The 16,445-nt window shown below is 39.2% G+C and overlaps 1 protein-coding gene across 2 annotated transcripts in view; it reads right to left on the reverse strand.

Moving 5' to 3' along the window:
- FAM131A (family with sequence similarity 131 member A) overlaps positions 1 to 16,445 on the reverse strand; it is a 755,511-nt gene that overhangs the window by 64,557 nt on the left and 674,509 nt on the right. For both annotated transcript variants that reach the window (XM_044070408.1, XM_044070409.1), the window contains one exon: positions 2,991 to 3,173. In XM_044070408.1, the coding sequence (XP_043926343.1) occupies positions 2,991 to 3,173 (183 nt within the window). The remainder of the gene's footprint in view (positions 1 to 2,990; positions 3,174 to 16,445) is intronic.

Below are 16,445 nucleotides of genomic sequence, written 5' to 3' on the forward strand. Positions count from 1 at the left end.
AGTATCCCAGTAAACAAACATAAATAAATAAATACATACATACATATATATGCACATACCTACATAAATGAAATGTTCTAGTGAAGCATATAAAGTCAACACCTTATACAGCTTTTTCATATTTTTGATGGATTTAGATTTACATTAGCTAGCAGACTGCTATTTGCCCATTTTTATTTTTATTGCATTATACTGTAGTCAAACGTTCTCAAATAAAACAGATTTAGCTTAAAGCTTTTAAACATTTCTGCATTGTTTTCTCACTGATGTCCTATTTTCCAAAAAAAGTACTCAAAAAGTAAAAGTTTATCATACAAATTACTTAAAACTTATCCCATAAACAGCAATGGATCTTTCATATAGACAAAGTCTAGGTTTGCTCAATTAAAAAAAGAAACATAGTTCAGTAGTGTCAGTTTTGAGTCTCACACATAAATCTCTTCCATAATACTCCACAGTCGTATGCTTTGATATTCCATTAGATTGTACAATGTTTTCTAATAGTGTACTAGTTCTAATATTCAACAATCATTTTATTCTTCCTTTTTTGTATCAGCTTATTATTTTATAACAGAATAATAATACAAATTAAAATATTATCCATATACAAAATGTTTGTGTGAAGAAGCAGTGTATACATAATTATGACACTGCTTGGAATTTAAGAAAAGTGGTTTGCTTTACAGAAGTCTTTACTATCTTTTCTGTACATTATGGTTCAGCTGAGAACTTTTAACTCATAACAAACATATCCCAAGTGAATTTAAAAACAGTCTTAGCTCATCCTCATTAAGCAGAGGGACATACTTGTAGTATATATTGTATACAAGGAGTGAGCATGGGAAATGAAAGCACATCTGAGCCTTATAACAGGATTGGCATGAAATGAAAAAATATATTATGCCCCAGCAATGAAAGCTGTGCTTTCTAATACTGTGGTATGCATCTGGTCCTACCTAGTACAGCTATGGCTCAGTATAGAACAGTTGGGGACATTCTGAATTAGGTGCAAAGTTCTATAAGCATATCAGCTATTTTCGGCCTACTAGGAAGGTAGAAGAAGGTCTAAGTCTTGAGTACCCTCTTAATTTATGTAAAATCTCTTTGTTATGGCAAACAGTCATTCTTTTAAAAATGTCAGGGGAGCCATATAAAAGAGTTTATAAGTTACATGTAGGTATAAGGGCCTTGCAATTTATCTCACAGGTTTCTGAAAAGCAAACATAAACTATCTTTATAAGAATGCAAGGAAAGAGTCTCAGAGGGGCACTCACACTGTTACAGGAATTAAATAAAGAATGTATTTATTAATGCAAGTACCTCAGTTATAGTTATAACTTGACAACGTAATGGATAACTCGATTCATGAATGGGTGATGACATGATTTTTGTATGGGGATGATCATGGCTGATGATTCAGATACATTGTCCTTTGAGTAGCTTGTGCTTTCTGCTATGTTATACTGTGGGGACATCATTATCACAAGAGGTACACAATCACTACACTATTATTATATTATATTGCATTATATTATATTAATTACTACATTACTTAACTATTATATTATATTATATTATATTATATTATATTATATTATATTATATTATATTATATTATATTATTTATTTATTTTACATTTGTTTACTGGGAAAGTCCAACTGGACACGGGTCCTTTTTCAGTGGAGGCCTGGGGAGAAAAGCTTCAAAAGTTACAAATACATACAATAGGGAAATAAATACAGCCAAGTGAGAAGCAAATACATACAAGATAGTGGTTTCAGACACAATAAGTAGAGCAACAGTAATTTACATAAAAAATGGTTGTTTACATTTAGTGGATATATCCAAATGATTATGTACAGTTAAGTGAAACTACCATTAGTGGTACATCATGCTATTACATCATATTAAACTAATGTAATGACTTTTCACCTCAGTTCACAATGGCATCAAGGATCTCTGCACAGGGAACAGACATACTGTTAGCATCATATTAGTAGTGCAAGGATCATCAAGGAGCTCTGCACAGGGAACAGACATACTGTTAGCATCATATTAGTAGTGCAAGGATCATCAAGGAGCTCTGCACAGGGAACAGACATACTGTTAGCATCATATTAGTAGTGCAAGGATCACACTTTTTTAGAAGTTCAAAATGCATGTGTCTATTTAATGTCTGCCCCGATGCATCTTGATAATTAAAGCATAGTTTCTATGCTTGGTGATTTTTTTAATCATGTGATTAATTAAGTTATTCTATATGCAATGAACATTCATTTGACTTTAAGTTTCAGTTCTTAAGAAGTCTCTTTAAATGTGCTGTAGAAGAAGGCAGCACTAACATTCTGGTGTTTTATGTATAAATCACCTTTATATTTTTATGTATAAATCACCTTTATATTTTTATGTATAAATCACCTTTATATTTTTCACTGCAAAAGCTGTTTGTATATTTTTTTGCATGTCATGTTTTCTCATGAACTGAATAAATTTAAGGTTTCATTAGTGGGAGGACTTTGAAGGAAGATTACTAAAATATAATTCTATTTGTAACCACATAATCACTGTAGATGTTAGGACCATATATATGCCTTGATTGGAGGTTAATCTGATAGGAAGCTTAGGACAAAGAAGGGGGTCTTAAACAAAAGGTATCAGTGTTGTTCAACAAGACATTTTTAAAGCTCTTAAAATGACAGAGTATTTGGTGTGTTTGTGTTTTTTTTTGGGGGGGGGGGATACAAAAGTATTAAAATGTTATGCTCCTAGTCTCCAAGCTCCAACTTTTAGAACAGTTTGTCATGCATGTAAGAATATGTTGAATGCACTACTTTCACTTGAATCTGTGAATACTGTGCCTAGCAGATTGCAATCATAATGCAAGAAAAAGAAAGCAAAGATGTGGAAAAGTAAAGTTTGGATGATTTGGGATTCTCATGTGATTAGCTTCTTGCCTGTAGTATTGACAGATGATATAATTATAATGTACCTGCTGCAAATCGGGCTTCCTGCTCACCCTCAGTTAAATCTGAGTATGAATTAAAATCACTCTCCAGTGCTAATGGGGAGTCCATTGGCTTGCACCATCCTTTCCATTCAATGAGATGAGCCACCCGACCCTGAGCCATCGCTGTAGGTTTGGTCACATGGTCCTTCACCACCTGGGATATACCTATGCAAAAAAAAAAAAAAAAGAAGACAAAGAAGAGAAAACATGCTTTCAGTTTGGAACCTGGTCTAAAACAGCAGATAAAATAAAAGGGCTGACTTCATGAACAATCTATGGGGGAAATAAACATGTTCAGTGACATATAAGCAAAGATATATGAGACAGACAGAGATACACATTTAGATTATATAAGAACTAACTGCCGAAACAGCAAAGGTCTGTGATTTATGTGTCTAAAACCATTCCACTCAGAAATAAGTACTGTTACACACTTCATAAGGTAATGATAAGCTTGGCTCTGTATTCCTGCATGATCTTTACCAATTATATTTCATCAGGAAGATAAACTACAAGAAATAATGGCCTAGACAGAGATGCAGCAAAGCTGAGGCAAAGCAGCCACAGAATAAAAAAAGACATTGTATGACAGCAATTCTACAAGATAAATGATTTTCATTAAAACAAATGGCGAAAAAGACATTGTAAACTATATCATATTTTGGAAACAACAGTTGCCCCTAGTGAGTTATTAATGGAAATAAATGCCTAGTACAAATTATTATACAATTTTTTAATTACATCTTTGAATACCTTTTTATGGGAGGTAAGTGTATTGCTGAGGTCAAGTTACAATGAATAAGATTTCAGTATTGCATCAGGATTATCATACAATGCTTGGATAAACTGAATTCACTGCTGGAATGTGCCATTGTTATTCCATGTCAAGGACTAGAAACAAATTTGTACAGCTGTCATTTTCAGTTAGTGCTGAAAAGAAAGGTGCAGCTGTCTTATTGTTGCCTGTAATTCAGGTGCACTGGTGCAGAGCTAACTAACATGATAACCTGCAGATGTGGAACAAGCAAAGCAACACCTGAATACATATGCAAAACGGCTGCCTTTCTTACTACCATATGATGCCTTTTATTTAGAATGTCCTCTTTAGCTTTACATGAAGATGGGGTGGGACCCTCCAACTATCAGACTTGTCTAGGCAGTGAGTTCAGAAGAAATATCTAGGACTGGGATTTACTAGAGACAGCTTTGGGTGCTGGTATAAATTTTGCCTGGTTTCTGTCCATCATAAGAAAAAAAAAAAGATCAGTACTTATCTTTGCCTTTATGAAGGTATAACATACTTCTCTCCATTCCTCTGGATTCCAAGTCCATTCCAATTAAAAATAAAATAAAATCAAAAGTGGTTAATTCAAGCACGAAGTACTTTGTTAAAATATTAAGCTTCTTTGCCTCTCTGGCACTTTTTCAAGTAGTTTTGAGAAAGAGGGAAAGAAAGCACAAAGGTCTGAAATTTTTAATGCAGTTTTTCAGGGTCGAGTGAAATATTTTTGGTTAATTAAATGTGTCTTTAAATGGTGCTTCCTTATTCTCTGTATTACCACTCTACATTCTATCGTTTACGCTTATGTTCACCCAGCCAACAATATTCTAATATGGAACATAGACATGTTTATTCTGATGAATGTGGAATGGTTCCTGCAGCATCCTAAGTCACTTCTCCAATGCCGTCTGCTTGCTCCCAGTAAATTAGGACCATATGTTAAACTGGAACAGTGAATCCTGTAATGGTAGTGAGAGCTATGTGTCAACAATATGACCTGTGGAAACAAATTCCTCATGGAGTCACAAACTTCTCATCCAGTATGTGTGTGTGCGTGTGTATATATAGGATTTAAAGGCACAATGTGGATCAAGAACATGAAAATACTTTTCATCAGAGTGATGGTGTGTGATATTCCGGTCTTAAACAGTAACGCATTAAGTTAATCATAGAAAAAGTGACAAATACTGACATGCATGAGAACATACAAACCCAATTAATGTCCGTAATCATCTCATTGTTTCTGTGTCAAAGCCATTGAAACAGTACTCACAGTTGTTTATTGATGAGCAAACGTTACATAATCCAGTCTGATAGCCAAAATGTTTACTCATTTGTTAACCTCTGCTGTAAACTGGAATTCAGGAAACTTAATTATGAAAATAAAGCATAATCAATATCATTTGAATTACAGTTATAGAATAATATCCCACCTGATCTTGGTCAGGTACACCTGGTGGGAACATTGGATAATTATTCCTATTTTGCCTGTTAAAAGCCAGCTTCTCAGGGCTTACATAGTGAACATAATCATTACATGATTAAAGACATACATCTACTCAGGGCTAACTTGGTTATAAGAATTACATACCCCCCGTCCGTCTAAACACGTCCAGCACGCTATGATGCCTAAAAAGGAAAGGATTAATCTAACCCCTTAATAACCCACGTGTCATTTGGAATGCCTGCTTTGCATTATTTATAACCTTTTCAGCCTGATTTACAATGAGACCCCACAACCACTATCACGTTTCACCAGACGGGATGTATTAGTTTCTTTTCTAAATTTCATTTTTAACAAAAATGTGTTTACTGTATGTCAGCTCAGGATCAATAAATTACAGCAATTTTGGCAAAGAAGTTATAGTATTTCTGCTACTTTTATAGTTTCATAGTTTCATAGTTTGGTACTAGGCTATTTGCCCTGGGGCATTTATAAGCCTAGCCATAGTGATGTGGCTTTTGCCACCCCATGTAATGGTACAAAAGTGTACAGTATAGATTTAGAATACTGTGCCTCTGTCTAGTAGTGACACAGTGAAGACCCCCTTACATAATAGAATTAGTTTACTGTACCTCTGTCTAGTAGTGACACAGAGATGACCCCTGGGGTAAACCTACAATCTCCCATCCACTCGTCAAGATTTCTCTTGAAGAGAGTCAGTGAGGGGCTCTGCCTAACATGAACTGGGATTCTGTTCCAGAGTATGGGAAGCCTCTGAGTTATGAATCTGTCCCTCCAGCATGTCCTATTCATATTTGTGCTGAGGTTTAAATCTTTAGCTCTCGTGGTTCTGATGGATTTGGATTTTTTGAGGTGGAGCATGTCCATCAATTCCTGATTGGACATGGCCTTGTACGTCAGGCACAGATCACCTCTGAGCAGGCAGTATGCTACTGAATAGAGCTGGACTTTCTTTAGTCTGGCAGCATATGACATATGTTGGAGACCCTTGATCCTCTTGGTGAGGTACTTTTGGGGTCTCTCTAGCTGTTGCAAGTGCCGGGTGAGGTACATACCAAATGGGGCATTGTACTCAATCATGGGCCTGATAAGGGAGGAGTATAGGGGTACAATGACCTCCTTTGATCTGGATGTGAATCCCTTCATGATAAGGTGGGCAAGGTAGAAAGTCTTTCTAACCACTTTGGCAATGTGGGTGTCAAATGAGAGGTCACTATCGACTTGGGTCCCCAGGTCTCTGATTACTTTTTCTGTACTCAGTGGGTTACTGTCTATGTGATAATTTGTGGGTACTTTGTTTTTCCCAAAGGGGATGACTATACATTTTTTGGCATTTAGTTTAAGGCCATGACTCCGGCACCAGTTGTCCATTTCAGTGAGGCCTTTCTGTAGGATGTATGTGTCAGCTGGTGTATCGACTATGGCGCCTAGTTTGCAGTCATCTGCGAACTTTGTCAGCCACAACCCTCCCATGTTTGCTTTCACATCTGAGAAATAAATGCCGAACAAGAGGGGTCCCAGGACAGAGCCCTGTGGGACACCACTTGTGACTGGCTTTGAGTCTGACATGGCTCCAGCGATTTTGACTTTATGGGTTCTATCCTTTAGCCAGTTTACCACCCATCTTGTGACATATGGATTTTCATTTAAGCTGTTGAGCTTGTCTATGATGCCAGAGTGGGGTATTGTGTCGAAAGCTTTAGCCAAGTCCAGGTAGGCTGTATGGACTGCTTTGCCCTCGTCAATGGCTCTAGTGACTGTTTCGAAGAAGTCAACCAAGTTCAAAAGGCAGGATCTGCCCTTTACAAAGCCAAACTGGGTGGGATCAAGTGTCTGTAAGTCCCCAATGTCTCTGTTTATGAGTTCCATAATGATTCTTTCCATAGCTTTGCAGACCAGGCTGGTTAAGCTTATGGGGCGGTAGTTACCAGGGTCTGTAGAGGTGCCTCCTTTGTGGAGTGGGACTACTGTTGCTGTACACCAGTGTTCAGGTACATATCCTGTAGTAAGGCTAAGGTTAAATAACATTTTTACGTGCGGGTTTAGCTCCTCTTGGAGTTCACGTAGCACGCAACCCGGGATACCGTCAGGTCCCATTGATGCTGTGTTTTTAGCTTTGCTGAGGGCAGTTCTCACCTGGACATCTGAGATAATAGGGAGGTTACATTCAGCTGGGATAAGTATTTCTTCTTTTGGGGGTGAGGGAGGGGAGAAATTTGCACTGAACCTGTCTGCCAGAATGTTGGCAATATCTGTGGGTTCAGTGTATTTTTTGTCATTGTGAACTAACTCTGAACATATCTGAGGGTTTCCGCCCAGGTTTCTAACATAGCTGAAGAAGGCCTTGTGGTTATCTTTAGTGTCCATAGCGATTTTTCTCTCAAAGTTGGCCTTGGATGTTTTTATGAGAGAACGTAGCTTTCTACTAGTGCTGACCAGAGATGCCTTCTCTTTATGGGATTTTGCTCTGTCGTGCAGTAGCTTCCTTCTTTTGTTATACAATTTGTTTATGGCTGGGGTCCACCAGACAGGACGCCTGCCATTGGTGGAGAGGGTCTTGGTTTTATTTGGGATTGCATGATCCATGCATTCTTGGAGATGTCCGTAGAAAGCATTTGTGAAGGATTCTGCATTGTGGGATGTGTTTTCCACTGGCCCAGTGGGCTTAAAGGATACCATCTCAGTTTTAAGAAGTGTAAAGCCGGCCTTTGAGAAGTTTTTCACTGTAGTCTTTTGTGTTGGGGGTTGAGGTGGGATATGTATATCCAGGGTGATTAGTTTGTGGTCAGATCTCACTAGTGAGGGGTATATTTCCGGTGTGGAGCACTTTGTCCCCATGTTTGTGATGATCAGGTCTAGTATATTATCTCCCCTTGTGGGATAGGTGACTAGCTGTTCCATTGCATTTGAATTTATGAATTCCAGGAGCCTTTGGGCTAGGGTGTTTGGGCTAGAATAATGCACCCAGTCTATGTTAGGGTAGTTGAAGTCTCCCAATATGATGGTGTTTGGTGAGACATTCATATCCTCCAGTGTCTTCAGGAAGGCTGAGTGGGGTTCCTGAGATTGGGAGGGTGGTCTGTAACATGCTACCAGTTGTATAGCAGTTTTGCCTATGGTTAGTTGCACCTGGATGGTCTCTGATGCTTCATGTGTTGCCACTAACCTGGAGGTGTGGGTGTCCTTGATGAATATGGACACTCCCCCTCCCTTTTTGGTTTGGCCCAAGTTTTGGGGCCGAAAAGCATGATACGAGGTATAGCCTGGTAGCGCTGGGGTGCTCTCAGGAGCCTTGAACCAGGTTTCAGTTACTGCACAGACATCGATGTTCTCCATACTGAGGAGTGCTTTTAGAGCCTGCATCTTGAGATTTAGACTTCTGGCATTGAGCAGCATTACCCTTAATTTTTTTCCATTTTTGTTTTCTAAGGAGGTGGGTTTGTCTTTTGAGCCTTGCCTAAAAAAGGCACTATGGGGGAGGCAAGAGCCTTAGCCAATATCCTGAAGCCCAGTGGTGACAGATGCAAGCCGTCCCTTGTGAAGCAGCGTGGCTTGTCCAGCATGTCATCCCAAGCAGACAGACATTGGATCCCCCTAGAATGACACCAGTATTTGAGCCAATTATTAAAGCTGATCATCTTGTCTTTCTATTGTGGCATCATTTGGTGAGGGCAAGATGCTGCTCAGGGTCAGGGTCATACCAGCCTGGGCTACATAATCAGAGAGCTCCTCTATGTCTCTTTTCATGTAGTCCAGGGAGGTACGTCTCAGGTCATTCACGCCGGCATGGACAATGACGGAGTCATATTTGTACTTGCTTTGGAGTGACCTGAGTGCATGTGTTATGTGGCGGATCCTAGCTCCAGATAAGCAGCTCACCGTTACCCTCTCCTTGTTCAGCCTGGTAAGCGGAACGTCAGTGTGTCTGACTATAGAGTCACCTATTACTAGTGTATCAGGCATGGTGTTTGGCCTTAAGGGCTGTGATTGTTTGACACACTGATTTATTGAAGTATGTGTTGCATGTGTTATGTTTTGAGGTTGTGGATTTTTGGGTGTCTGCTTTGGGAGCCTCTGTTGTTTTGGTAAGTTTTTTGTTAGACCCTCTGAGTATGTCTTTGTGTTATTATGTGTTTGGTTTGCAGTTGTGGTAGGTCTATGTGGGACTGGGTTTGGTGTGTGTGTGGTTACTTTCTCCTCCTGTCTGGTCTTGCCAGTCCTGAGTTGAGAGAGTTCAGCCTCCAGTTTGGCTATATAGTTGCATCTCTCACATGTATTTGTGTTTGTTGGGAGGAGGAGAGGGTTGTCTGTGTACATGAGACAATTGTAGCATTGTCTCAAGATTCCCAGATTAACCAGTTGAACCGGAGAGGATGCTAGTAATCTACCACTCAACATGTTAGAATATTATAAGGGAGTGCTGTGCCTTTAAGGGAAGTGGGTACTCACAGGGAAGGTGGGTGGATGTAGTGCTTACTTTAGTTAGCGAGTGCTTACTTAGAAGAGAGGTTTTGAGAACAAGTGTTAGGCTTATAATAAAGCGATTAGACTGATTATTATAAGAGGAGAGCTTTCTTAAGGGAAAATTTGAAGAGCATACTTGGCGGAGCCAGAAAAAGTTTAACCTTGTTTAACCATATGCGCACAAACGCGCAAAGCCGTGCAAACGTGGATTTTAAACAGGGAACTTCAAAAGAGCTAGAAATGGTCCAAAACAACCAATTACTGCAAGCTCTTGTGCTGAGGTCACTCCTTCAGGGACAGATAGGCTGCTCAAGGCTCCCCACTCCCACTGGTGAGCAAAGAAACTTCCTTCTATCCAAGTAAGGCAATGGACAACACAGGAACTACACCACAGCCCAGAATACAGCAAAGCCTGTATACTGGTCTAAACTAGTCGAGGAGAGGCGGGAAAACAAGGATATTTTTTTTTTGTTTTTTGTTTTTGAGATAGAAAGCACAAAAAATGCAGGAAACAGTAATAAATCAGTTACACAGGCTAGCACACTTTAGTGGGCAGCCTCAACAGTTAAATTTAACAAACAAACAAACAACTTTCGACCAATTTTCGACTAAATGAAACTTTAAGTGCAGATAATATATAATGCAACAAACAGTTAAAAAACAGTTTAAGCTTGTTCAAGGTAAGCAAGAGAAGGTATTTCAGGTAAAAAACAGCAAAAAATACTTAAATCAGGAAAGTAGTCGCTTTTCTCAGTTCTCTGCTGCTAGGACCACTCTGCAGGACCACGAGGAGCTGTTGCTGAGTAGTATAGCCAGAAAAAAACGCTCAGAGGCGGATTTTAAACAGGGAACTTCAAAAGAGCTAGAAATAGTCCAAAACAACCAATTACTACAAGTTAATGTGCTGAGGTCACTCCTTCAGGGACAGATAGGCTGCTCAAGCCTCCCCACTCCCACTGGTGAGCAAAGAAACTTCCTTCTATCCAAGTAAGGCAATGGACAACACAGGAACTACACCACAGCCCAGAATACAGCAAAGCCTGTATACTGGTCTAAACTAGTCGAGGAGAGGCAGGAAAACAAGGATATTTTTTGTTTTTTTTTTTGTTTTTGAGATAGAAAGCACACAGAAAAGCAGGAAACAGTAATAAATCAGTTACACAGGCTAGCACACTTTAGTGGGCAGCCTCAACAGTTAAATTTAACAAACAAACAACTTTCAACCAATTTTTGCCTTCTGCATAGATCACAGTTACAGCTCAGAAGAAATGAATAAGATAAAGGAATGGGAATATGCCTTTATATGAATGCAAAAATGTTTAATTCTGAAAACACACTGGTTAAACAACAACTAGGTGCAACACTGCTGCTACACAGAATACTTTCTACCCATTTGTCAGGCAGCAGTGTGTGTGTTTTTTTTAGGTAGGAGCTTTCCAAATACTTTAAACCAGAAAGACAGGCAACCTGGATCCTTGCAAAAGGTATGTATTTGACAGCTGGTTAAAAATCTCTTCTAATGGAGTATGGTATAACCAAAACATTGAATTTCAAACTAGCAAAACGGGCAGTGGTACAAACATTGTGATCACTGGTAATCAGGTTCCCAGCAATTGCTATGCAGAGAACCTCACAGTACTGAGCTGGGCAAATCTTGGCCTTGTTAACATAAGCAGTACAGAATTCCACTGAGGAAAATAGGAAAATGCCCAAGGAATGCCTGGCAAGTTAATTAACAGAACACTAAAACCAAAATTAAAAGCCCTCATTGCATACCTTAAGGCAAGTTGAAGCAAAACAATTGTGTTTGTGTGTGTGTGTGTGTGTGTGTGTGTGTGTGTGTGTGTGTGTGTGTGTGTGTGTGTGTGTGTGTGTGTGTGTGTATGTGTGTGTGTAAAATGAAAAAACTACAAAAGGATGATAAGTCAAACACAGATGAAAAAGTGGTCACTGAATCCAGTTAGTTATAGAAATATACAGAGGAGAACATGACTTGTACAGTGAAAGAAAGGGTTAACATTCCATATTAAATGTGAAGCTCAAGACAATAAGTACATAATAAAGTGAAAATGAGACTGCACAAAACATTAAAATAAAACATACTAAATAATTATATTTGTCAATATTTGTAGCAAAATTGGTAGACAGCTTAACGATATTGTGTCTGAAGGTACAGAAGTAGAGAGCACTACAACTTCTTTTCCAAAAGCAAAAAATCCTTAGGTTACCTCAAACTACATAAAACTTAATGAAGTAATGGACAAGATAGTGTAAAACTGGTTAATGATAAATCTCAAAAGGGGCACTAGCTATTCCCAGATATTTATGTTCCTTTCATCACTTGAGACACGGATATCCTAAGGAACTCATGTGGAGAATGATGATTTCTACCTCTCTCAGTGACAGGAGCTCGAAACACTTGTTGAAAACCAAGTCAGTTAAAAGTAGCAGGACTGACATCATTTTCAAACGTGGACATTTTCTCCATGAGGCAAGCCTCTTATCCCCAAATGAAAGTGTCTTCCCTCCATGTATCCCTAAATAATATAATCAAATCTAAGACTGCTGCACCTTAGAACAATGGTGAACCTTCACTGTAGCAACCTCATTCAGGCAAAGAATGTTTCGGCCAATTGCAAATCTTGAATCACTTAACCGTCCATCTTCTGCATGGAGTAACATTCCACTTCATGGTAATGGGAAAAGGAGGTGGCAAAAACTTTAGACCTTTCAGTCTAACATCAGTAGTGTGATATCCATGAATAGTCATAAAACCACTCTCATAACTGTGGAGAATACAAAATACAGTTTCAAGGAAACTTGGCACAAGCAAGCACTTAAGAGGCAGTAACAGTAAAACCTTTCCCTTTTAGATCAAGAGCATCCCACAGTGTTACTTATTTAGACCTGTTTTAATTAACATACTTTATTCTTGATATACCTCATGGCTGGATTTTTTTCTTGTCCTGAACTCTACCATTTTTTTTAACTAAATGAAAATTCTCACAATCTGATACTGGTTGCAGTTACTGTTTATGGATTTGTAACATGATTAAATAAGTGTCTGAAAACTGGAACAGGTCAGTAAATTGCTCCTTAGTTAAAACTCACGGTGTACTTTGGTGTTTAAATATTTCCTTATTTACAAGTTGTATTCCTTTATCAGTCATTGTAAAAAAAATAAAAGATTCAGCTATGCTAACAGTGAAAACTCCAACAAGGAAATAAAATGCCAAGTCTAATCATGAGGTCTTTGTATTCTACAACAAAACTTATCTATACACCCTTCCTTATATTCATAGGTTCATAGGTGTTTACAAGGCTAATGACCACAAGGGCCTTTTTAAGCCTAGCCATGCATCCCAAATCTCTGACAAGTTCTGATACCCTTGATAAGTGTAAGCATGGGCCTCGGAGATGAACCATTTACAGATTACCTGTTTGCATCAGAGACATAGGTTCCAAACCAGGGATGAATTTCCAGTTTCCCATCCAATTGTCCAAGTTGCACTTGAATTGGATTAGGGAGTAACTCTGCTTCATATGGATGGAGAGCCTGTTCAATAGACGGGGTAGTCTCTGGGATACATACCTATCTCTCCAGCAGATCCTATTTATATCACAGGCAAGGTTTAAGTCTTTAGAACAGATAATTCTGGTACTGTTTGTTTTGTGGACATGTAGGAGATCCATCAGAGTGGGGTCTGACAATGCCCTCTATGCCAGGCATAGATCTCCCCTCAAAAGCCTGCAGGAGACAGAATACAGGGATAGGGCCTTGAGGTGGTCTGCATAGGACATATTACTTACAGACTGTATTCTTTTAGTGAGGAACCTCTGTGGACATTCCAGTTGTTGGATATGCCTGGTTAGGTACATACCAAAGGGGCATTGTACTCAGTGATAGGTCTGAGGAATGCTGAATACAGTGGAACTATGACTTCCCTGGACTTAGATGCCATACCTTTGTTTATAAGTTGCAAAATACAGAATTATTTCCTCACCACTGTAGACACATGATAGTCAAAGTCTAGATTACTATCTATGTGTGTCCCTACGTCCCTGACTACTGGGTCAACTCTAAGGGGTGTGTTGTCAATATGATAGCTACCAGGGATGGATGACTTCCCGAAGGATACTATTATGCATTTCTTGGTTTAATTTTAGTCCATGACTCTGACACCAGTTGTTTGTCTGTGTCAGCCCCTCCTGGAGAATATTTGTGTCAGTGTGAAATTCAATGACAGCTCCTAATTTGCAATCATCTTCAAATTTAGTCAGCCAGAGACCACTGACATTGGCCTTGACTTCTGAGAAGTAAATGCAAAAAAGGAGCGGTCCAAAGACTGATCCCTGGGGGACTCCACTTGTGACTGGCCTCTTTGTAGAGGTGGATTCCCCAATTCTATCTTCCTGCATCTTGTCTGTGAGCCAGTTGTCTATTGACCAGGTGACATACAGGTTTGTACCTAACCTCTTAAGTTTGTCAACAATGCCTGAGTGGGGTATTGTGTCAAATGCTTTGGCCAGGTCAAGGTAGGCAGTGTGAATGATTTTGCCCTCATCCATTGCTTTGGTGACCTTCTCAAAGAAGTCCACCCTATTTGAGTAGGCATGATCTTCCCTTGATGAAACTAAACTGGGTTGGGTCCAGTGTACAGAGGTTTACTATATCTCTATTGATAATTTCCATGATAATTCTTTCCATGACTTTACATATAAGACTAGTGAGACTTATGGGTCTGTAGTTTCCAGGGTCTGTAGATGGCCCACCTTTGTGCAGAGGGATGCCTGCTGCCTTTTTCCATTCATAAGGCATGAAGCCTGTTTGGAGGCTACAGTTAAATAATAATTCCAGAAGCCCTGATAGGTCATGTTTTATGCTATTTAGAAGGAATCTTGGGATATTGTCTGGGTGCATTGATGCAGTGTTCTTGGTCTTAGAGGGAGCAATAAGGACCTGTCCCCTAGTGATAGTAGGGGGAGTTATATTTGATGATATTTCCTGAAGGAAGGATGAGTGGGAGAGAGGAGTAAAGTTGGAGCTGAATTTATCTATATCTTCTGGCTCAGTATAGGTTTCTCCATTTACAATGAGCTCTGCACACAATTGTGTATTGTCTTTGAGGTTGCGGACATAGCTAAAGAATGCTACGTGGTTGTCCTTGACCTGGAAGGCCAAACGTACCTCAAATTTGGCTTTGGTAGACTTTATTTGCCCCCTGAGTTGTTTGTTTAGTTTAATGTGAGTGCTTTTATCCTGCTGGGTGCTGCACCTCCTAATTTTTGCCATGATTTTCTTCCTCCTGTTATACATCTGATTGATTCTGTAATTCCACTAGGATGGTTTGTTTTTTGAGTTAGTTCTGTACTTCTTCCTGGTTGGCACAGCTGCCTCTGTGCAGCTATTAACATGCCTGTACAGGGTTTCTGTGAACAGTTCTCCACAGGCAGAAGTGTTCTCAGGGTTAATAGGGACTTGAAATTTTGCCAGGTTCTCACTTAATAGCAGGCTAAACTTAGAATAGTTCCTGAATATTCTCGGTTTAGCTGGGGGTCCGGGTTTTATTTTTACTTCAAAGGAGACCATTTTGTGGTCTGACCTTACCAGAGAAGATATTACAGTAGGAGGTGTGCAGCACTCTCCCATATTAGTGAGGACCAGATCCAGTATGGTTGTACCCCTTGTTGGTGTATTGATTATCTGGTCCAGGGAGTTTGTGTTTACAAAATCCAGGAATCTCTGTGCATGTACATTTGATGTTGTATAGGATTCCCAATTAATACTGGGGTAACTGAAGTCACCCATGAATATGGTATTGGGTTGGATGGTTAGTGTTTCCAATAAGTTTAAATACACGATATGGGTTTACTGGGTCATAGAAGGGGACCTATAGCTTGCAAGGAAGTGGTATTGGATTTTACCTATGGTGATTTGAACAGGGAGCAGCTCAAGTGCATTGTCCTGTTTGACCAGCCTTGAAGTATATTTATTTTTGATGCAAATAGAGACATCTCCACCTTTAGTCCCTCCCTGTGAAGTAGCTGGTCTAAACGTGTGGAAGACATTATAACCCTCCACTGTTGGTGTGCTGTCCGCGGCTTTAAACCACATCTCAGAGACCACACAGACATCAGCATTCTCTAGGGTAAAGAGAGCTTCCAGGGAGGGGAGTTTTTTGTTATATTATTTTGCAGTCTAGTCACAATGATGCAGTTTGTCCCCAAAATAAAATGATTGCATTTTTACTATGTATGTAAATGTCAAGCATGTGAAATTTAAACTAAATAGAAAACGTCAAACTATACATTTTCTTTTCCTTAGGCAGATGTAGGGCAAAATAGAAAAGAGACTCTATCATAATAAACATTTAAGGAAAAGTGCTAGAATACCTAGTAAAAACCACTTTGAATGCAATTTGTGGACCCAGAAAAGCTGGATGACTGCTATACATACCAACATGTATACCTTTGTAAATAGAAGGCTGGCTCTACATACCACCCTTATACATCTATGTAAATAGCAGGCTGGCTATACATACCAGCACATACGTCTATGTAAATAGCAGACTGGCTATACATATCAACATGCATTCCTATGTAAATAGCAGGCTTGCTACACATACCAGCCTGTACATCTATTATACATACCAGCACATATGTCTATGTAAATAGCAGACTGGCTATACGTATCAACATGCATTCCTATGTAAATAGCAGGCTTGCT

Source organism: Protopterus annectens, chromosome 4.part1 (assembly GCF_019279795.1).
Source record: "Protopterus annectens isolate FY-2018-M chromosome 4.part1, PAN1.0, whole genome shotgun sequence".
NCBI lineage: Eukaryota > Metazoa > Chordata > Ceratodontiformes > Protopteridae > Protopterus > Protopterus annectens.